Source organism: Telmatherina bonti, assembly GCF_933228915.1.
Source record: "Telmatherina bonti genome assembly, chromosome: 11".
NCBI lineage: Eukaryota > Metazoa > Chordata > Actinopteri > Atheriniformes > Telmatherinidae > Telmatherina > Telmatherina bonti.
Window position 1 is genome coordinate 12,126,747 of NC_136629.1, and position 23,078 is coordinate 12,149,824.

The 23,078-nt window shown below is 42.7% G+C and overlaps 1 protein-coding gene across 1 annotated transcript in view; it reads right to left on the reverse strand.

Moving 5' to 3' along the window:
• Window positions 1-4,992: 4,992 nt before the first annotated feature.
• Window positions 4,993-23,078, reverse strand: part of ncapd3 (non-SMC condensin II complex, subunit D3) — a gene marked incomplete at both ends in the record, with an annotated part of 48,378 nt that continues 30,292 nt past the window's right edge. The window contains 14 exons of the mRNA XM_079248706.1: window positions 4,993-5,053; window positions 6,615-6,663; window positions 6,780-6,842; window positions 6,984-7,031; window positions 8,329-8,393; window positions 8,543-8,655; window positions 10,457-10,624; window positions 12,427-12,537; window positions 13,755-13,957; window positions 17,006-17,139; window positions 17,221-17,358; window positions 20,557-20,636; window positions 22,297-22,535; window positions 22,617-22,712. Coding sequence (XP_079104832.1) covers window positions 4,993-5,053; window positions 6,615-6,663; window positions 6,780-6,842; window positions 6,984-7,031; window positions 8,329-8,393; window positions 8,543-8,655; window positions 10,457-10,624; window positions 12,427-12,537; window positions 13,755-13,957; window positions 17,006-17,139; window positions 17,221-17,358; window positions 20,557-20,636; window positions 22,297-22,535; window positions 22,617-22,712 — 1,568 coding nt within the window. The remainder of the gene's footprint in view (window positions 5,054-6,614; window positions 6,664-6,779; window positions 6,843-6,983; window positions 7,032-8,328; window positions 8,394-8,542; window positions 8,656-10,456; window positions 10,625-12,426; window positions 12,538-13,754; window positions 13,958-17,005; window positions 17,140-17,220; window positions 17,359-20,556; window positions 20,637-22,296; window positions 22,536-22,616; window positions 22,713-23,078) is intronic.

Here is a 23,078-nt window from a genome sequence, read left to right on the forward strand (position 1 = left end):
GTTTGGTTTAATGGAGGAGGAGCTGCAAGCTCTAAATACACCATGGAGATTGATAAAAGTTTCCCAAAGCATGTGACGTCCGCAAACGATACTGAAGAAACAAGCAAAGAATTCCTGGTGAGCAGCTGATGGTTTGACGGCTGATTATGTTAAAACGTTCTGAATAAAATGAACCCATTGAAATAAAAGGTAACCGATAGAAAATGTAGCCATGGTGACCAAGACTAACAGGAATCCCTGCAGCTCATGCCACGGGTATACTTACAGGTTTACCCGCAGGTTTAACTGCAGGTTTACTCACAGGTTTAACCGCAGGTTTAACTGCAGGTTTACTCACAGGTTTAACCGCAGGTTTAACTGCAGGTTTACTCACAGGTTTACCCGCAGGTTTACTCACAGGTTTACCCACAGGTTTACCCGCAGGTTTACCCCCAGGTTTACCCGCAGTTTACCCCCAGGTTTACCCACAGGTTTAACTGCAGGTTTAACTGCAGGTTTACTCACAGGTTTACCCGCAGGTTTACTCACAGGTTTACCCACAGGTTTACCCGCAGGTTTACCCACAGGTTTACCCGCAGGTTTACTCACAGGTTTACCCACAGGTTTACCCACAGGTTTACCCGCAGGTTTACCCGCAGGTTTACCCACAGGTTTACCCGCAGGTTTACCCGCAGTTTACCCCCAGGTTTACCCACAGGTTTACCCGCAGGTTTAACTGCAGGTTTACTCACAGGTTTACCCGCAGGTTTACTCACAGGTTTACCCCCAGGTTTACCCGCAGGTTTAACTGCAGGTTTACTCACAGGTTTAACCGCAGGTTTAACTGCAGGTTTACTCACAGGTTTACCCACAGGTTTACTCACAGGTTTACCCACAGGTTTACCCGCAGTTTACCCACAGGTTTACTCACAGGTTTACCCACAGGTTTACCCGCAGGTTTAACTGCAGGTTTACTCACAGGTTTAACCGCAGGTTTAACTGCAGGTTTACTCACAGGTTTACCCGCAGGTTTACTCACAGGTTTACCCACAGGTTTACCCGCAGTTTACCCACAGGTTTACTCACAGGTTTACTCACAGGTTTACCCACAGGTTTACCCGCAGGTTTACCCGCAGTTTACCCCCAGGTTTACTCACAGGTTTACCCGCAGGTTTACTCACAGGTTTACCCACAGGTTTACCCGCAGTTTACTCACAGGTTTACCCACAGGTTTACCCGCAGTTTACCCCCAGGTTTACCCACAGGTTTACCCGCAGGTTTACTCACAGGTTTAACCGCAGGTTTACTCACAGGTTTACCCACAGGTTACCCACAGGTTTACCCGCAGTTTACCCACAGGTTTACTCACAGGTTTACCCACAGGTTTACCCGCAGGTTTACCCACAGGTTTACTCACAGGTTTACCCGCAGTTTACCCACAGGTTTACCCACAGGTTTACCCGCAGGTTTACCCGCAGTTTACCCCCAGGTTTACCCACAGGTTTACCCGCAGGTTTACTCACAGGTTTACCCGCAGGTTTACTCACAGGTTTACCCACAGGTTTACCCGCAGTTTACCCACAGGTTTACTCACAGGTTTACCCACAGGTTTACCCGCAGTTTACCCACAGGTTTACTCACAGGTTTACCCGCAGTTTACCCCCAGGTTTACCCACAGGTTTACTCACAGGTTTACCCGCAGGTTTACCCACAGGTTTACCCGCAGTTTACCCCCAGGTTTACGCGCAGGTATACCCGCAGGTTTACTCGCAGGTATACCCACAGGTTTACCCACAGGTATACCCGCAGTTTACCCCCAGGTATACTCACAGGTTTACCCGCAGGTATACCCGCAGTTTACCCCCAGGTATACTCACAGGTTTACTCGCAGGTATACTCGCAGGTATACCCACAGGTTTACCCCCAGGTATACCCACAGGTTTACCCGCAGGTTTACTCGCAGGTATACCCGCAGGTTTACCCGCAGGTATACCCGCAGTTTACCCCCAGGTATACTCACAGGTTTACCCGCAGGTATACTCGCAGGTATACCCACAGGTTTACCCGCAGGTTTACTCGCAGGTATACCCACAGGTTTACCCCCAGGTATACCCACAGGTTTACCCGCAGGTTTACCCCCAGGTATACCCGCAGGTTTACCCGCAGGTATACCCGCAGGTTTACTCGCAGGTATACCCACAGGTTTACCCGCAGGTATACCCGCAGTTTACCCCCAGGTATACCCACAGGTTTACCCGCAGGTATACCCGCAGTTTACCCCCAGGTATACCCGCAGTTTACCCCCAGGTATACCCACAGGTATACCCGCAGGTATACTCACAGGTTTACCCGCAGTTTACCCGCAGGTTTACTCACAGGTTTAACCGCAGGTTTACCCGCAGGTTTACCCACAGGTATACCCGCAGGTTTACTCACAGGTTTAACCACAGGTTTACTCACAGGTTTAACTGCAGGTTTACCCACAGGTTTACTCACAGGTTTAACTGCAGGTTTACCTACTAGTATACCCATAGGTTTACTCACAGGTTTAACTGCAGGTTTACCCACAGGTTTACCTACTAGTATACCCATAGGTTTACTCACAGGTTTACTCACAGGTTTAACTGCAGGTTTACTCACAGGTTTACCCACAGGTATACCCGCAGGTTTACTCACAGGTTTACCCACAGGTTTAGCTACAGGTTTACCCACAGGTTTACCCGCAGGTTTACTCGCAGGTTTACCTGCAGGTTTAACCGCAGGTTAACTCATAGGTTTACCTACAGGTATACCCACAGATTTACCCACAGGTATACCCACAGGTTTACCCGCAGGTTTACCTGCAGGTTTAACCACAGGTTTACTCACAGGTTTACCTACTAGTATACCCATAGGTTTACCCACAGGTTTACTCACAGGTTTACCCGCAGGTTTACTCACAGGTTTACCTACTAGTATACCCATAGGTTTACTCACAGGTTTACCTACTAGTATACCCATAGGTTTACCCACATGTATACCCACAGGTATACCCACAGGTTTACTCACAGGTTTACCTACAGGTATACCCACAAGTTTATGTAAACATCCAGAAACACCTGTGAACAAATCCAGCTGTTTCACCACTGAAAACAAAAGGTTGCCAAAGCGTAAAACCGCTGGATTTACAGTCATCATAGAGCTTCCTTCTATATGTAGAGTTTCTCTTAAATATGCCGAAAAGTTGTTGTAGCTGGTGGTCAAAAGTTGTTCCACAGCAAACTAGAGATCATTATTCAGCCACCAAGAAGACACAGAAGGCCAGAAAGACGTGGCATCAGTCTGTCTTCTTTGAGGTGGTGTGTTGTTGGTGTGGAGCAGTATCACCAGTAACTGGCTGGAAAAGCTGATTAATTTGTATTTGTGATTGGAAGGAAGGTGGACTCTGTGGGAGCTGTGCTGGAGAAGAAAATGTGGGCTCTAAGGCATCCTGAGCAACTCTTAACATCCACTGAATGCTACAAATACAGAACAACGGCGTTACCATAGCAACAGGCTGTATCGGGCTTGTATTTTTATAGATGGGGCCAAATTGACACGGCGGAAGTATGATGTCAATTAACTGCTACGGCAGCTCAGGAGTACCAAAAGATTACCGGTTACATCTCTGAGAGCATTTCTGTCACAAACATTACACTGTGATCCCACAAACATTAAATTATTGGCTAATAAAATTAAAATAAAACTTTATTAATCACAGATAAAAAATTGCAATGTTTAAGTAGTTCAGCAAAGATTCAGCAAACATTCCCAAGTCGCTCCTACGTTAGCTGGGTATCATGTTTGTCTCAGACTAGCACCACAGCAGGAAAACCATTGAACTACTGGTTTTCCTTTGCAAACATGCTCTGAGGATCCCAGACAACAATGTCATCCCTGTCAAATCCTCTCCAAACAGCATACTGAACTTAAATATGCGAATATGTAGTTACTCTTCAGCCACGTTAGTTTATTTACTTACTTAAATCTTTGTTCCGGACCAATGGTCCATTTAAAAAGATACAAACAGACAAACAATAAATGACATTTTAAAACATTTTTCATGCCAGTGCTTCCACAAGTCAGACTGAAAACGCTTCGCCCTCCATGATATGATGTATTATTGAGACATTAATTTCCTGCCTTTTCCAGACGGCACATGAAATTGTAAGATTGAAGCAAAGCTTGTCTGACAAACATTTCTGTGGCACTTGTCCATCTGGGCCTCTTCAAGAGCGCTCATAGTGCATCACTATGAGCCACCTGCAGCCTGCGCAGACTGGCTTTCTTATATTTGGCCCAAAGGTGAGACTTATTATTAAATTTACATCTGAACAGACGATCAGAGGATCATCAGGAGGATTTTCATTCAAAAGAATAATAGGATGAAAAAATACTTCCACACAATTAAAAACAAACCAATGCTTCAAAATATTTAGCACAGAAACAAATCAGATAATCTGACTCAAAAACAGGTCAGGGGTGGAAAAGGTGAGGACTACCCCTCTAGAGGGCTTCCTCCTCCAGGAGAAAGTTTAAAACATTTTATATTTAAAAGCATCAATCAAGCATCAAAAAAACAAAACCTGGCTGGAAGATATTATAGCTGCTGTTGTTGCTGAAACAAAAAATGCTTTTTCAATTATCTTACTCAGAAATGGAGGGTTAAGATCAGCTTGTAGTTTATTGGAAAGAACCTCTGATCTTAGGAGGATTAAAGTTAGATTACTTCACAAAAGTTTGACTTTATGTTTATAAATTTAAATGATAAATCTAAAAAGATTTAAGTTTCAAGTCTTAAAACAACATTGCTAACTTGTCTGCAGCGTCCTGCTCAAACTGCGTCACTCCAAACGCTCGGTTGAGAAACAGTCAAAACTTTATTATCAAAAAATAAAAGACAGGCACACAAATACAAATATAGATGTAAGAATACAAACAGTCTAGGACAGAAATGCAGACTTTACAAGTAATAACAGGAGAGCTGCAAACCAGCTAAACTCTGTTTCTTTGACGGAGAGGAGACTGCACGTTCCACTGCCTCGGTCCAGGAGCTCTGGAAGAAAAAATAAAAACAAATCTGAGCTTTAAACCACATCTTCTCTACAGAAACTCCAAGAAACAGCAGAAACACCAGGTACTGCAGGTTCAGCTCTCCTTTCTCTGCATGTGGTTTTGGGATTTGTCGCCCTGATGAAGACAGTGTGCTGCAATGCACAGGAGCTTGGTAACTTTTTTTGTGCACGAGCCACTTTAAATTTGGGACCTTAAGAGTGCCTTGGTAACCTTTTTTGTCCTCTTTACCAAAGAGCACCAAGGTTTTCACCCATTAACCAAACAGCACCAGTTCTTTGTTGTGTGCTTTTTCTGCCTTGCATGCCCCCCTCTCACATTTTACCCCTCGACTAAAAACATGGTAAAATTCATCAGGATCCATCCATCCATTTTCTGCTGCTTATCTGGGTCATGGCAGCAGCCTAAGTAGGGAAGCCCAGACTTCCCTCTCCTCAGCCACATTGCCAGCTTGTTTTAGGGGATCCTGAAGTGTTCCCAGGCCAGCCAAGAGATATAATCCCTCCAGCTTGTACTGGGTTTTCCCAGAGGTCTCCTCTCAGACGGACATGGCTGGAACTCATCAGGGAGGCGGTCTAATCAGATTCCCGAGCCACCTCAACTGGCTCCTCTGGATGAGGAGCTTCTCTCCCTGTCTTGGCCACCCCAAAGAGACTCATTTCAGCCGCCTGTATACGCGATTTCTTTCTTTCGGTCACAACCCACAGCTCATGACCATAAGTGAGGGAAGAAATGTAGATCGACTGGTAAATCGAGAGCTTTGCCTTCTGGCTCAGCTCCTTCTTCACCACGACAGACCGGCGCAGAGTCCGCATTACTGCAGACGCCGCACTGATCCGCCTGTCGATCTCACACTTCATCCTTCCCTCATTCCTGAACAAGACCCCACCCCGAGATATTTATTTCCATAACCAGCCAGGACTAATAAAGTAAAACCAAGCATACCTATATGTTTATAGGTCATGTTTACCTTCATGACAACTGTGGGAGGGCGTGAATTTTTTTTCTAACTCGCCTGTTTAAAAGTAATTTAATCTCGAAGTTCAGCATATTTAGGGGCGTGTCCTTTTGATTGACAGGTACCCGATCTACCGCTTCAAGTAAGAAGAACGTAGAACAACCGCGGTTTTTAGCCAGCTAACAATGTGGCTTAGCTTTAGCTTGCTTTTCTCTGTTAGCTGGTTAGCTCGGTTAGCACTTAGCTACAGAAAGCTCGGAGTTTGCTTGATGTCAATCATCCACCATGACGCTCACAGCCCCCCTCTCAGCTCCACCTCTTTGCCCATATTTGTATTTTCTGAGCGAGACGACATGCATGCCCCTGCCAAGATGGCGATGGTAGGAACCGCCCACTGAGCTTCAATTCAGCTCTTCAGAAACCTACGGGTGACGTCACAGAGGCTCCCGTCCATCTTTTTATATACAGTCTCTGTGTAAAACTAGTTATAATTTATTAATACTGTTAATGATAACAATTATTATACTCAGGGAACCAGAGATGAAACTCAGACCGTGGGCCACATCGTACAGAGTCATGAACTTACTGCTGCCCATTTGGCTGGACATGAAGGATGCTGCTTTCCCTACTCGGACCTGTGAGGACAGAAAGCAGATTAAACACCTGGAAGGTGGAAATTTTCACCAAACGTACCAAACTTTGTTCAGACTGTGATGTTCGATCATCAGAGTTTAAAGGAGGAGAGTCTTACTTGTTCCTTGATCACTGAAGATGGCGCTGAGTCCTTCGTTAAAGGTTAAGCTGATGTTGGCGGCTGGATTGGACGAAAAACAGCAGGACAGTTCACATGGATGTACTTTACTCTCCGCTCATATCAGAACAGAAAGGAAGATAAAACTGTTCAGGCGGAGCAGTTTCCGGCCCGACAGAGGTGACAGTGACGTGGACGGCTTACCTTTTGGGGTGCTGATGGCTCTGTCTTTCGCAGCTCCTTGTAACATCACTGTAAACACAAAGAAGACAACAGTCAGCTGCACCACTGATGTTTCATGGAAGAACGTCCAGGAATCTAATCCCACATCAGCCTCAGACCTCTATCTGCTCTAGGTGGTGAGGGTTGCAGAGTTTGTACACAATGCTATGAATCATTGCTCAACCCAACACGGGGGTCTTTGGGTTGTTGGGACAATCAAAGCAACTGGGAAAAGGCCATACTGGGACACAGAGAGGGTGCCCAGTCTAAACAACAAGGCTGTAGCTGTCCAATCCATGCAAAGGGTTGACGAGACCACTTTGCAGACCTCCAAACCACATTGGAATGATGTTACAGAATCCAGTTTGAAGTTTGTACTGCTGCTTAATTAAAAGGCTGCAGTTTTCCAGCAGAATTCTCAATAAACTGCACTCCACAGCGTGCACTTGGAATGGCTGCCGTTTGGATGAGGCAGAAACGAACAAAACTTAGATTAGAACAAAATTTTTAGATTAACAGTTTTCACTGGGAGCTTGCGACACGTTGGTGCCATTAGTGGTTCTGAACCAGCTTCTGGCTTCCACAGTGCAACACGTTTGTGCCATTGGTGGTTCTGAACCAGTTTCTGGCTTTTACAGTGCAACACGTTGGTGCCATTGGTGGTTCTGAACCAGTTTCTGGCTTCCACAGTGCAACACGTTGGTGCCATTAGTGGTTCTGAACTAATTTCTGGCTTCCCCAGTGCGACATGTTGGTGCCATTAGTGGTTCTGAACCAGCTTCTGGCTTCCACAGTGCAACACGTTGGTGCCATTGGTGGTTCTGAACCAGTTTCTGGCTTTCACAGTACAACACTTTGGTACCATTGGTGGTTCTGAACCAGTTTCTGGCTTCCACAGTGCGACATGTTGGTGCCATTAGTGGTTCTGAACCAGTTTCTGGCTTCCACAGTACAACACTTTGGTGCCATTAGTGGTTCTGAACCAGTTTCTGGCTTCCACAGTGCGACACGTTGGTGCCATTAGTGGTTCTGGACTCATTTCTGGCTTCCAAAAGTGCAACATGTTGGTACCATTAGTGGTTCTGAACCAGTTTCTGGCTTCCACAGTGCGACATGTAGGTGCCATTAGTGGTTCTGAACCAGTTTCTGTGGTGGAAAGTTGTTTTAACCACTTTGTTTGCACTGAGATGAAGACAAACTGCTGAGAGATTCCTTTCTTCAGTCTGTGACGAGCTCTGTCGCTAAATTTTCACCTCCTGTGCTGCTGCAGACGCTCTTTGACCAGTCAGTTGAAGGTGTGTCGGTGATTAACCATTTTATGTCGTACCTGTTCCTTCCAGAACCTCAGACCTGGACTGGCCTCGTTCCTCCTGCCCTGGTCTGGGTGCACGGCTGACAAAACACAAACAAACTTTTATTTCTTTTATCCATTAAAATGAATTATTCTATTTGCATGCAGACGCTCACACGGAGGAAAATGAAGGAATGAACTAAGAAACGTCTCCAGGTTGGTGTTCAGACTCTGCTGGTGTGAAACCTACCAATCAGTCCGGGTCATTCTGGTCAACATGGAGACTGGACGAGGTGGCTGTGGTGTACTGAAGTTGAAAGACAGAAGCGGCCTCTGCTTGGCTGGAGAACCCTGGACTGGAACCTGAGGAAAGACCAGAACATAAGCAATGCCTTCTGTGACAAGTCATTAACTACTTTACCTACAACTGGTAATAAAGATAGAAGTTTTCTATAAAAACACAAACAACAACAAAAAACTCTAAACCTTACAACTATTTTTAGTCCACCTGTTTGGTTTTTCTTTTTAAGTAAAACTGCACGTAGAAGCTGAACCGTTTTAATCTCAGGCAACATGCAGACATGATGTTTTCCGCCTCAGCTGTCAGATTATGAGCCTGAAATGATGTAAAATGACTGTATCAATAGATAAAACAGCATAAAGGCCAACCAAAGCAATGCCATAGGATTTATTACAAGCAGCACTTTGTAGAAATAACACACAGATCAACAGTGAGCAAGACTTTTCTATTCTACACATCATTCTCTCACGTCTCAGCTTTCAGGAGAAAAAAACAAACAACCAAAACTATTTCCATATTTCCAGATTTCCACTTATTTCTGCTGCTATTTACCTGCTATCCTCACTAAACCACCTCCAGTTCTGCTGGTTTATAGTGCCACGCTGCATCAACACCATCTTTTTGGTTTAATAGGTAACCAGGTCAAAATAAAGGTCTCTTAGCAACATAAAATGATGAAAATGTGATAAATAATGGTGTTATCATGGATCTTTATTCTGCTGTTTAGTAGAAGTTAAATGCAGCTAGTTGGATCTTTCTGGGTCTGAAATAAAGAATAAAGTAAAGTAGATCATTGTGGTTGACAATACAGAGCAGGGATCTCCAACCCTGGTCCTCAAGGACCGGTACCCTGCAGGTTTTCCTCAGACTCAGACTCAGACAAGCACTGATCATGTCTGCTAAACACACACTGATTTGAATCAGGTGTGATGCAGCTGGAACACTTGGAAAACCTGCAGGACACCGGTCCTTGAGGACTTAGATCGGTGTGTCCCCTGACATAGAGTCTCTAAATAAACACTACATGTTGTGGATTGTAAACCTCCTGGGTGGGACATAAATGCTGGAAAACGCCTCCTGTGAGTCACCTGCAGTGTAAGCTGTCCATCAGTTACACACCATCGCTCCTGAGAAACTGATAATGATGTAAGCTGGGGGTGCCAGAGATCTAGAGGAGGTTTTCAGGGTTAAAGTGTTATGTCACCGAGTTGTGGCCTTTCCAGCGCTCCCTCAGCGTCCGAGGAACGCAGCGGATGTACAGAGAGTAGTAGTGGAAGGATGATTTGTTTTTAATTAACTATAGAGGGACTGTTGCTGTTCTGAGTTTTTTCTGGTTTGGAGACTGTGTGTGTGTGCGTGTGTGTGTGTGTGTGTGTGTGTGTGTGTGTGTACGTGTGTGTATGCAACCACTGACTATTTAAGCTTCGTTAGTTAACTCATGTAAATGACAGCAGTTCCACACGCAGCTATATACTTGTGCATCCTTATCCACAGTATTTCCTCATTGTGCTGCTGTGTAACCTAGAAGTATTTATATGCTGAATATGTTTATTTATAATCCTTGCAGGGATGGTTGTGAAGTGTACAAACTGCTGAAATGTTTAGATAATTTAGAGTTGTGTTATATCTCTGAGAAAGCACACATACATACAGCTACTATTACGTTTAATGGTAATAAACAACCTAAACCTATTTATGCGTGGTAACCGGCGCTCCCTGGTGGCCACAATTACCAACCTGGTATAAGTCCATCATCCCAACCAGCCAACACCACAAGTCATAAGAAAAAATGAATATTAGTATTTTCTGAAGGAAATATAATGTGAAGGACTTCTATAAAAATGGAATGAAGAAATGTTTTACCTGTTCAGCGGGTGTTTTGTCTTCTCTTGTCAGGCTGCAGTTTTTCATCCAGTCCTGCATCTCTCTTTCCTTTTCTGCCGCCTTGAAAGCAAACTCCACTTCTGCTGCCAGCTGCTCGTCTCCAGAGAAAAACTCCTTGACCTCGTTGCGGTAGTCCTGCATGGTCACCTGATGGAAGCGTGAACGTCTCAGTCAGAGTCAGGAGCGATAATATGCACGGAAAACTAGTCCTGAACTTTCTGTAGCAAGCCAGCTACCAAAAGCGACTTAACCTGGTGGCAGTGCGAGCTGATGTATGACCAGAAACATGCGTTCTGCTCCAGTCAGCCGGTGGAAGTTGATGACAGGTCCACGAATGTCATTCAGAGAGAAAACTGATTTCTTTTCCTGTTTAACAATAATCAGTACACTAAGCATTTAAAGGGACATTGTGTAACTTTAGACCCAGACATCAGCCTAATGTGAGTAATAATGGATGATTTCTGGGGTCAGTATACAGAGCTTTATGCGTGTCGGCGCTCTGAGGGGGCTGTCCTCCTCAGAAACCAGACATTGTGACTTTACAGGAGCGGATCCGTCTCTCATGGGATCATGTGACCTGGAGCTCTTTACTGTACGCCCCCCCACTCTATAAACACAGAGGGCCCTGCTTTGTGCTACGTTTTCCTCCTTCCAACCAAAGTTTGTCATGGCTGAACGAAGTAAGAAGGTGAAAACATGTCTGAGGAAGCCAGAAGGAGAAAGCAGGAAAGGGATCGCTCGAGACGTAAGACACAAGTCCCCCCTTGGACGTAAAACCCACTCTCTGTTTGCCTCAGTGTTATCAGAAGTTAGCTCTTTAGCTGTCGTGCAAACGTAGCAAAATGTGATGAACTTTTTCACATCTTTCAGTCAGAGTTCATTCAGAACAACGCAAGTAAGCGCCTGATGAGCTTCAGAACGTTGCAGGATACAGTTGTGCTCATATGTCTTCATCCCCTTTCATTAAAGAAAAGGCTGAATTTACAACAGTCACTCAAATAACTGGAGACTTAAAAAAGGAACAAGAACTAAAAATTTGCAAAAAATATAATTTAGTAATATAAGACACTGTTTTTTCATTTATTTGAGTTGGAAAAAGAAAAAAAAACAAACAAACAAATGTGTCCTGGACAAATTAGAGACTTTTCTGTTGAACAGTGGGACAAAATACCTGTCAACAGGTGCAGAAGTCTGACTGAGAGGAACAGAAAACACCTGACTGGAGCGGAAACATTAAAGGATTGTTCAACTAAATATTACTTTATGAACGATGTAATATGGAATAAATTATCTTATTTGTTGCTTTTTAAACAAAATATTTCTATTGAACCAGGATTAGGAAATAATGTCATGATTTTCATAAATGTTTATTTATTATTATTTTAGTCAATTTCAGCTTATTTTACAGGCAGCTGTTTTTTTCCTTCTTTAATGAAAGAAGATGAATAAATATGAGCACAACTGTACGTCTTCGTCTTTTTTCTGCTGTTTAGTCGAAGCTAAATGCGGCTAGCTGAAGCTAATCGGGTACAGACCAAAGCTAACGTGACTCACCTAACATTTCACCAAAGTTAGGCTGGTTTGCAGCAATCAATACATTTATAATAAATCAGGTAAATATCAAAAAAGTAACAGAATGATTAGCACCTTGCCTGGTTCAGTTTCATGGTTTTTAACCCTGTTTAACAGGAAGCAGTGCAGCTGACCTGTAAGCTAAGGGCTAACGCTGCATTTTCACAACAAGTTATCCCAAAGTTACTGCATCATTTGACACTCAAAACTATAATTTAAAGTGATATTTTTGGGGCAGTTTTTGCTTTGTGTGTGTTTTGCTGTCCATTTTGAGGCAGTGTGGTGTGATCTGTGGGCAGTTCAGGGTTTAGAGCCCCTGGTGGCCAAACGTAGTACGCTATCCCAGTATATGTAGCCTTACACAACCATGGCTTCACCTGCAGGTAGGCCATGAGGTCTCCAAGGATGGGGGATCGCTTCTGCTCCAGCAGGCTCTTCAGGCTGATGATTAAAGGAACCGTGTTCTCTATGAAGGCCTTCTTCTGGATCTGTGGGCGGATCAGGAAGGCTTGATCAGACTGACGGGTCATCATGAATCTCATCATTACATAATTTTCAGAAAGTTATCTCTTCTCATTACTTATAAAAAATTTTTTGTAATAAATCAGATTAATAAAATTTATAAAAGCATAAATATACTGTGAAGTTTTAAACGTCACATACTGGTCATGTTTGGTGCCTTTAGGCTGTAGCCTCGGTCGCTTTGACCAAGAATTTCCTCTAAACAAGGTTTAAATGACAGATCTGCTGAAAATGTCCTGTTAACGGATGCTTGATCAATCCTTAATGTGCTTTTCAGAGAGCAGAGGAGTTGCAAAGGTTTTTTATTTTATTGTATAACTAGTAGCGGTGGGAAATTGAATCGAAAAATCAAATACTGTGATTTTTTTTGTTTCACAATTTTAAAATATTTTTTTTGTTTAAAAAAAAATAATAATAATCCATTATCTTTTTTTTTTCATTTTTATTGATCTTTTTACTTGTCTTCTTGGGCATTATAGCAGCAGAATGATGGTCTGACTGCCGTGGTGTCTTTTCCTGATTAAAGTAAATTTTAAAAATATTTTTAAAAAAACAAGTAAAAAAGTTTTGTACATTTTTTGGTTTTTAGTTGATAAAAATGAGCAATATCTAAGATATGTGAGAATCGCAATTTAAATCAAATCGGCACCCAAAAAAAAATCTGTATCAAATCGAATTGGGAAAAAAGTATATCGTCCCAGCTCTAATAATTGGGATATATTTTATTTAATTTAAAACATGCGTGGACCTCCCTGAACTTATATCACTTCTAATACGACCACGTTAAACGTTAGAACGACCTTATACTGACACTAAAAACATTTTAATTGTGATTTTGATTTCAAAACGGATTAATTTTTCAGCCATGCTCACTAGAACCAACAGTTTCCATGATATGGACCACAGTGGTTCCCCTAAAATCCATCTCCGTAGCAACGGGCCAAACTGGACCTGAAACTGCCTCGGTGTGCAAGAATTTGGAGCTCGGCTCAAACGTCTAAACACTGAAGATATTTTCATTTTTTTATATTTCTGCTCACTTTTGTTAAAGTCTTGAAAAATTACGAAATGATTTCAAATGATGTCAAAACGGATCAAATGTGACCAGAAGAGGATGTCAGGTATAAATATAACGACTGCTTTATGTTCCCGTCAGACGTTAGAGTAAAGTAGAACATCTGACCTGGGACACAACTTTCTTCTGAGCAGCCTGGAGGACGGCTCTGGCCATGGTGGCCATGTTCTCTTCCTCTGCTTCCTCCCCTGCAGCCGCAGGTCCAGAGATGGCCTGCAGCTTCATCTCCTTCAGACTCAGGATGTTGAAGGTCTCCGACAGGATTTCAGCCCCATCTGCATCCAGAGGAAGCTCCTCGTCTGCGAAGCATGCTGGGAGAGGAAAAGATACAAAGGGTTTTTCCTCAGACGGATCCAGCTGGAGGTTTACTGGTCAGAAACGGTGAACCTCCACATGTCGTCTGAACAAACTAAGGCTGAAGCGTCGCAGAAAGACATGCAGAGTGTTACGTAACACAACGTGTGCTCACTCGTTCATCACTCAGACTGCTGCATAACTTCCCTCCATCAGTCCTCCTTGTTTCCAGAACATTCCTGCTTATTCAGAAACGCTCTAAATGGAGCAAATATGTTGAGAACACATCTGGAATCACCTGGAAGCAGGTTGTGTTCCCCCCCCCCCCCCCGGAGCGACGGAGAGGAAGACAGGAGGAGTTTGTGCCAAACATCAGTTGTCCTGGTTTAGTTGACATTTATTTATCTGGAGACAAGCTGAGTTTTATCCAGAGTAAAGTTTATTTCTTCACTCAGCGCAACTCATGAAGAGTAAAACAGATCAAACTAATCATGAATAAAAAAGAGACAACAAAACAAAGCGGAAGTTTAAAACAGAAAGTCAGTCTGACTCCCAACAAGCAGGATTTTAACTGAGTCCAGGTCAAATGTACATACAGTTGTGCTCATATTTATTCATCCCCTTTCATTAAAGAAGGAAAAACACAGCTGCCTGTAAAATAAGCTGAAATTGACTAAAGTAATAATAAATAAAAATTCAATGAAAATCATTACATTATTTTCTAATTCTGGTTCAATAGAAATATTTTTTTAAAAAGCAAACAAATAAGATAATTTATTACATATTACATTGTTCATAAAGTAATATTTAGTAGAACAATCCTTCAATGTTTCCGCTCCAGTCAGGTGTTTTCTGTTCCTCTCAGTCAGACTTCTGCACCTGTTGACGGGTATTTTGTCCCACTGTTCAACAGAAAAGTCTCTAATTTGTCCAGGACACATTTGTTTGTTTGTTTGTTTTTTCTTTCTTCAACTCAATTAAAAGAAAAAACAGTGTCTTATATTACTAAATTATATATTTTTTTTAGTTCTTGTTCCTTTTTTAAGTCTCCAGTTATTTGAGTGACTGTTGTAAATTCAGCCTTTTCTTTAATGAAAGGGGATGAAGACATATGAGCACAACTGTGGTTAAAGACTAAACTGATCTGTAGACTGGAAGGATCCGGTCTCTCCTGGTCTGTAGGGAACTAACAAATCCTGAGCCTGTGATCCAAGACAGCGACCAGCACTGCTGTTTGTAAAGCGCTCATCAACATTCATAAAGTTACAAATACACAACTGTAACATGTTGTGGAGCAGGCGTGTCCAGATCCGGTCCTCAAGGGACACAATGCGACAGGTTTTCCATGCATCCCTGCTCCAACACACCTGGCTTAAATGAATCAGTCATTCTGCAGAACTTTGTTGGTGGTGGGTCTATTTAATGAGAGCCAGGTGTGTCGGATCAGGATATAAGAAAAACCTGCATGATGGCGCCCCACGAGGACCGACTTCTGACACCTGGAGACACTCAGTTAAAGCTGGGGTGGGTAACGTAGCTCAGAGACATTTTTCTTTTACTCTGGGTGAAGTGGTTCCTCATCCTGATAGTAGTCTAAACATTTTGTAATCATGAACATTAAGAAATATAGTTAGACCCCTCAGTTTACTGTAAATCTGTAAAAACTCTGACCAATCATTTCTTATGTTTCGTAGCTTCTTCTCCCGGCTCCCCTCCTCCCCCTCTAGCAGCACATACCTGATAGCCACACCCTGCATATAAACAGCGTGTTAGGATGAAAATATAAAGTGGTGAAGAAGAAACTCGGAAGGCAAACATGGCTGAGAAAATGCAGTATTTCCCGACCCGGCTCGGTTTATTTGCCTCCTCCTGCTAAACAGCCAAGAAAGAGAAAATCGTTGGTGGAAAAAGCTGCGAACTAGAAAAGCACTAAGAGCGCCATGGGCTTTAAAAAGTTCCTGGATCCAATCCGGATCATCACCTAAATTAAATAATTTCTTCCTTTTAACATTTTCATAAACTCCTGAAAGTTTAACTAAAATCCGTCCAGAACTTTTAGTTATCTTGAACACAAACAGATAAACGGCAGTAAAAAGATAAACTCTATGTAAGAACAAAGCCTCGGATCACGCAAGGAGGCGGAGCAAAACCAGAGGGGGAGGAGCCAAGACATCTTACTACCTCCCCAACATTACCGACCCCGGCTTTAAGTGTCTGAGGAGGATTATATATTCCATACTGAGTGATTATAGAAAATAAAATCTACTCGGGTCGCCCTGGTATAATGTTTGGGAAACAATGTTTTTTATTTTTTATTTAATCTATGTGGTTCAAAATAAAAATTTTGTTGAGAAAAAAAAAAAAAATCAAAATGTTTAATCTTCTTATGTGTGATAAAGTGGAAATTTCCATTGAAATGTTTCAGAGATTCAGACCACTGACATACTGTAGACCATGTGGCATGTTGTTGTCCCCGTCCCAACTTGCTGGGATCAGTTTACCAGTTTGTCCATTAAATGTCTTTTCTTTGTGTTCTGCTGAATAGATGTTAAAACAATTTGCAAATCATTGTATTCTGGTTATATTTACATTTTACACAACGTCTAGGATTGGATGTGTGTGTGTTATCTTGTTAATTATACTTTATATAATAATCTTGTTGTTTTGTTTTCGTTCTTCCAGGAACTGCAGATGAAAAACAGCTACTTGGCTAAATGTGTTTATTTCCCACTTCGGTCCGATCAGGACAAATTAAAAGCAGCAGGAACTAAAAGCTTTTTTTGTCTCAATGGGACTTTTTAACAAACTAAACAAACTAACAAACTAACAAACTCTTTTAACAAAATAAAAGTAAACAGATAACAAAAAGAGAAAAAACTATCCCAGCGTTGAGTCTGTTAGATCCTAGTTTAATGTTGAAATAAGAAGAAAGCCTCCTGGAGCGCAGACATGATCGTCTCCACCTCAGTATCTGTAAAATCCTGCTTAGTGATGTTTTCAGTGTGTTTTCTGTGTTCTGACGCGCTGCATGACGCGGATCTGTGTTTCAGCAGCTGGACGCTTACCTAAGATGGTCTGGTTGATCTTGTTGGTGATGTTGAACCGCTGGGCGTCGGTGAAGTGCTCCAGGAGGAAGCGGTAGATCCGGAAACGCTTCTCACGGTGCTGGGCTCCTTTCAGGGAAAAGCGAACCTTTTCTCTGCATCAAAGCAGAGACAGAAGAAATAAAACAGGAAACTGAGAAGAAAGAAGCGACGAAGTTCAGACGTAGGAGACCCACCTCTCGCTCTGAGAGAACTTGTTGTAGGACTTGTGTTTGCTGTAGGAGTTGAAGTGGAAGATGCACTCGATGAAGTGCTGGCTGAACATTTCTGGGCTCTTCTTGAGCAGGAGGTGGAGGAGGCAGTATTCACACAGGCTGGAACAGAACCGAGAACAGATCCAGTTGTTAATGTGGCAAATCTGAGCTCTTCATTCAGGAAAACACAGTTCTGCTTTTAGAACAACTCCAGCTGAAATCAGCAACACGACAGGAAGTAAATGTTCTCAGGAGATCAAGCTTTGTTATTTTACAAGCTCCATCATCCAGAAGGATGACTGGTAGGGATGCACCGATACCGATACCAGTATCGGCTCAAGCGTGTGTACTCGTACTTTGTATTAATAAAAGTGTACCGATACACTAGTCCAGCCAGCGCAGATGTGTGTGATGACCAAGCGGCAACCTCCAGCAGTAAAAAGTAAAGCCTATGCGGAAGTGTATAAAACTGCAGTTCCACCTTCATCCACAAGGGGCTGCAAAACAAAGCAGATCCCCATAGACTCCCATGTTAAAAAGACCAACTTCACAGCAGAAATAAACATGTTTACAGCCTGGTTCAAAAATCCATTTTAGGTTTAATAGGTCAGGTTTACCTTCATGACAACTGTGGGGGGAGTGAATTTTTTCTAACTCGTCCATTTAAAAGTAATTTAATCTCGAAATTCTGCACATTTAGGGGCGTGTCCTTTTGATTGACAGGTACTCGATCTCCCACTTCAAGTTAGAAGAACGTAGAACAGCCGTGGTTTAGCCGGTTAACAACGTGACTTAGCTTTAGCCTCGCTTACCTCCGTTAGCTGGTTAGCTCCTGTTATCTCAGGGTTAGCTTGGTTAGCTCTTAGCTACAGAAAGCTCGGTTTGCTAGTTTGCTAGATGTCAATCATCCACCATGACGCTCACAGCCCCCCTCTCAGCTTTTCCATTTTGCCCATATATGTATTTTCTGGATGAGACGACACGCACGCTCCTGCCAAGATGGCGATGGTAGGAACCGCCCACTGAGCTTCAATTCAGCTCAGAAACCTACGGCTGATGTCATGGAGGCTCTGTCCATCTCTTTGTATACAGTCTATGGTGATGACATGCTTCAGACGTGTTTTAAAATAAATAAAAGCCTTGAATGTTGTGTGACATTTTTTTGTTCCATTAAAACAGTAATCCTTACTGTTAAGCCACAAGATGCACTCTGCATACTAAGACAAGAGGAGAGCTACCACACCCCCAAAACAAAGCGTTCTCATGCTATGTCATGCTATGTTGCCAAATCAGTAACATTCAGCTTTTTAGCTAAGAATGGTTGTCCTAAATATTACACAGAGTAACGGCATTCTTATGCAACAGTATATGGTGAAAATACAATAATGCCTCCAGAATGTGGGTGTTTCTTTTTCATTATATATACAGAGCTACCGACGGAGCAGCTCCTTGTCGGAGTTCGATGCAGCTGAAATCAGCCAAAACTGGCAACTCTGACAGGGTCTATTAGGGCCGTTAAAACAGCAAAGTTTCTGCTGGTGTAACCAGGAATGGGTGAACTTTGATTTAGAATTTCACAAAATCGGAATAAATGCTGATATACCTGAAGGGATCTTACATATCACTGCAGTTCGCTTTAAGATACAAGCCCCTTAGACCTCTTCAAATTTGACCTTTTTCATCAAACATATGCAAACTGATATTTTCCCCATTCTCCAAGGTCTAAAATAACTAAATATACCAGTATTTTTGATCTTGGACCTTGGCTATGCCTGCCTCAAGAGCCATATAGTTTTATTGTTGACGTTGCTCAGAAACAACGCAAAATTCGGGACATTATGTCCTTGTTTTCATTGTAGCTTCCCAGAGGTTGATGCTGTAGCATTGAAAGTTGTACCAAATGAAAACTAATAAAATGTGGTTGTTAACACATTAACACCTGTGTAAATTTGAGCTCATTCTAATGCACAAGCAATGTCAAACATTCATTTTTTTATGCTATGGATGACATCATATGACACATAACTTTATCTCAAAATTGTGACTTTTAATGCACATACATCCCATCTTATCACTAGTTCTGTTTTATCTCTTTATTTCAGATTGTCAGTTAAGAATCCAGCAGACATTTACACAGCTGTTAATGTGTTAACAACCACATTTTATTAGCTTTCATGTGGTACAACATTCAATGCTACAGCATCAACCTCTGGGAAGCTACAATGAAAACAAGGACATAATCTCCCATATGTTGCGTTGTTTCTGAACAACGTCAACAATAAAACTATGTGGCTCTTGAGGCAGGCATAGCCAAGGTCCAAGATCAAAATAACTGGTATATTTAGTTAATTTAGACCTTGGAGAATGGGGAAAATATCAGTTTGCATATGTTTGATGAAAAAGGTCAAATTTGAAGAAGTCTAAAGCCCCTCCTCGATTTCTTCTTCTTGTGATTCCTCTATAAATTCCTTAAGTCCCAAATACCCCTCCCCGTTTGTACTTCTTCTGCATCATCAGCCATCTTCCTGTTGGAGAGGTGGGCGACATTATCATTTGATCATGTTGTTATCCCAACCCATCCTATTGTTCCATACACTCTTTATGCAAATGTTTATTGTTACTGTAAAAAGAACATGTATCTGTGAATGATGACAAGATGATTGTGGCGAGTCGATGGTGTGGAGGGATAGTTTGGGGTCGCCATTCAAAGAGAAATTCTGGGCACGTTCACCTGATTTGTGATCTGTTTTGTTTTGTTTACTCAGCCTTCAGAAGGGAAATTAAACGCAGGTTTCCTCCAAAGATCACGCTGTGTCGCCACAGTCTGTTATTCAGCGCAACGCAGAAGCGGACCGGTTCCACAAGCAGCCTGCAGCTGCTGTTTGTGGAGAGAACTGCACCATTGAGGATCATTATGACGTGTTTAGAAAGCATTTTCAGAAAGCCAGTGGCTGCTTCACGAGCCGCATGCGATGAGGAACACGACACTAAAAGCTGGATCTTTGTTTCTAAACCACACATTTATCGTTGTATTTAGGAAAAATGTCCCAAATCCGAATAAAACTTGTTAGATCTGTAATGTTATTATATTTGTATTGGTGAGGTAACTTCAGAAAGGATGGGTCATTTATTACAACCTGTTATTACACAGTTATAACAGCAGTAATAACCATAACCACAATAATGTTCACATAAACACACTGGTATCGGCAGATACTCAAGTTTCAGATATCAGTATTGGATCAGAACTCCCAGAAAGTGGATCGGTACATCCCTAATGACTGGTCGAACACAAAGCAGCTGACTGTGCTGATGTACCTGGCGATAGCAGGAACCGGGTCCACCAGAGTCACCATGAAGCGAAAGAAGAGCGACCCCTTCCACTTCACAAACTCCTCCTAGAAAAAAAACACCACCAGCGTTTAGTTTCAGCCACTCAGGAAAATCTCACCCGCCTTCTGTAACCAGTTCCTCACATAGAAGACATGATGGTGGATGAACTGGTTTCCAGTTAGAACAGCTGAGTTCTGCAGAGATCGGCCCGCCTGCAGTTTTCTAAAGGTTTGGAAATTCTTTACTCCGGTTGAAAAGAAATGTTCAGAAATATGTTTATAATGTAGTTTCCAGAAAGAAGCCTCAAGTCCAGGAACTGAACTTGTCAAGACCCCTACCTGGACTCCAGGTCCAGGTAGATTGAACTCCAGGTAGAGGTCCTCTAGTCCAGGGATCCCTAACCCTGGTCCTCGGAGGACCGGTGTCTTCAGGTTTTCCCAGTGTTTCTACTGGAACACACCTGACTCAGACAAGCTCTGATCATGTCTGCTAAACACAAACTGATTTGAATCAGGTGCGTTGCAGCAGGGACACTTGGAAGACCTGCAGGACACCGGTCCTCGAGGACCAGGATTGGGGATCCCTGTAGAGCTGCAACTATCGAGTACTTTTGGAATCGGGTACTCTGTCGATTATTTTTACGAGTAATCGAGTTCTCTAACGATTATATTTTTCTTTTATTATAATTTATAAAACAAATACTAGAAACTCAACCAAAGTAAATCTATAAATGTATATTTGTGAAGCTGTTGCACGTGTTGTTACTACCTAATGCATGAGGAAAATGTTTTAAAATGTGATACTTTGGTGCAGCCAGCGTGTTTGTGCACGCGCTCAATGTGTGGAGAAAAACTCTCAACCGATCGCGAATTCCTGCGATTTAAAAGAAAAATTCACGCAGAAAGAAGAACTGACTTGTAAACATGTCCAGAGTAAGAACTAGCCGATGTCTTGGTGGACGACACGCCTGTTACAAGTGTGTCTGTTTGATACGGAATAAAAGTTTGCTGCAGGAACAGAGCCTGCCGTTACGCGCTGTGTGAAATGGTCCCACACTGCGACTTTTCAGTCTTTTCCTCCCCTCTTCTTCATTCTCTGCCATTAGAGACCAAAGCAACGAGAATCTTCAGACAGAAAGCAAACCGCTCGCCGCTGCTGATTGACATGTCCGGGTGAAACAGTCATACTGTACAGACACACCGCAGGCGACTGTTTTTATATATTTTATACAAGTTTAGATGTTTTATATGTTTACTGAAACAGTGATGTAGTCCCTCCGAACAGAGCAGTGGTCTGAGAATGCCACGATGATGCGTACATTAAAATATATCACCACGTGATGTTAATTAAACGGAGCCTCGAGGCAGATCAATTTTTGTACTCGAGTTACCTGAGTAATCGTTGCAGCCCTAGATCCCTGCCCTAACCTTTTTTCATCAGTTTGCTCTGAGAAATCCAGAGTTAATATGTAGAATTTATTTCTTCTTTACACTGGTAAAGAAAGATTTATGTCGCTTTAAGCTTGTTTTTACGTTATTTTGTCATGTTGGCATCAAAACACAGAAATAAATAAAACTTCAAGTGTGTGATTCATGTGATTTCACACATTTATAGTGTTGAGAAATGAAAGAATAATCCTGATTATTGGTCTGATATTAACCTAAACAGCCTGTTCTAGAGACTTTCTCTGGGAGACGATAATCTGGATGAAACGGCAGATCCCACCTGCAGCAGGTTGGTCAGCATGATGAGCGTCTGCTCCCTGATGACGGCCTCCTCGTCTCTCAGGCAGCTGGCGATGTTGGGGATGTAGTGATCGACGATGTTGGTGTAGCGAACGCACAGATCGCACATGATCACCATGATGTTGTTGCGCACGGCGACGTCTGTGCCGACCTCCAGCTCCCTGGCAAACACTGGCAGGTACTTCTGGACCAGTTCCTGGTGCTGGAGACAGAGTTTTCCTGGTGCAGACACACAGGATCAACACAAGCAGGCCAACGCCGTTTCCACAGAACGCCACGGAGACGTAGCAGGCGGTTTACCTAATGTGATGACTCCATGGGCTCTGATTCGGGGGGGCAGCGAGTTGTCTCTGAACTGAGAGAGGGGCAGCGAGGCCGGGAGCTCCTCCTGGCTCTCTGGTCACCACCGACATGAAGACAAACATCAGAAGTCAGGCGTTTATTTCCTGTGAGCGATGACTTTTAGACCCGACTGGCAGACACGTCCCCGTGGTTTACTAAGACCTGCTGGGGGTGCGTCTCGCTAAACGAGACCCAGTCTAGTTTTCTGTCCATCTGCAGAGTTTAGGCTGAATAGTTTTCTGCTCCTCGTGTCTGGAACAAACCAGAAAACCTGAAGCCGGATTCAAACCTGAATCTGATCGATCTGATCTAAAAAAAACACTGAATATAGATGAAGGTTTTATGTCCTGGATGGATTTAGAAAAAATGAGAAACAGTTTGTGGATCTGAAAATAAATTCTAATTGTGGCCCGTTTTTAG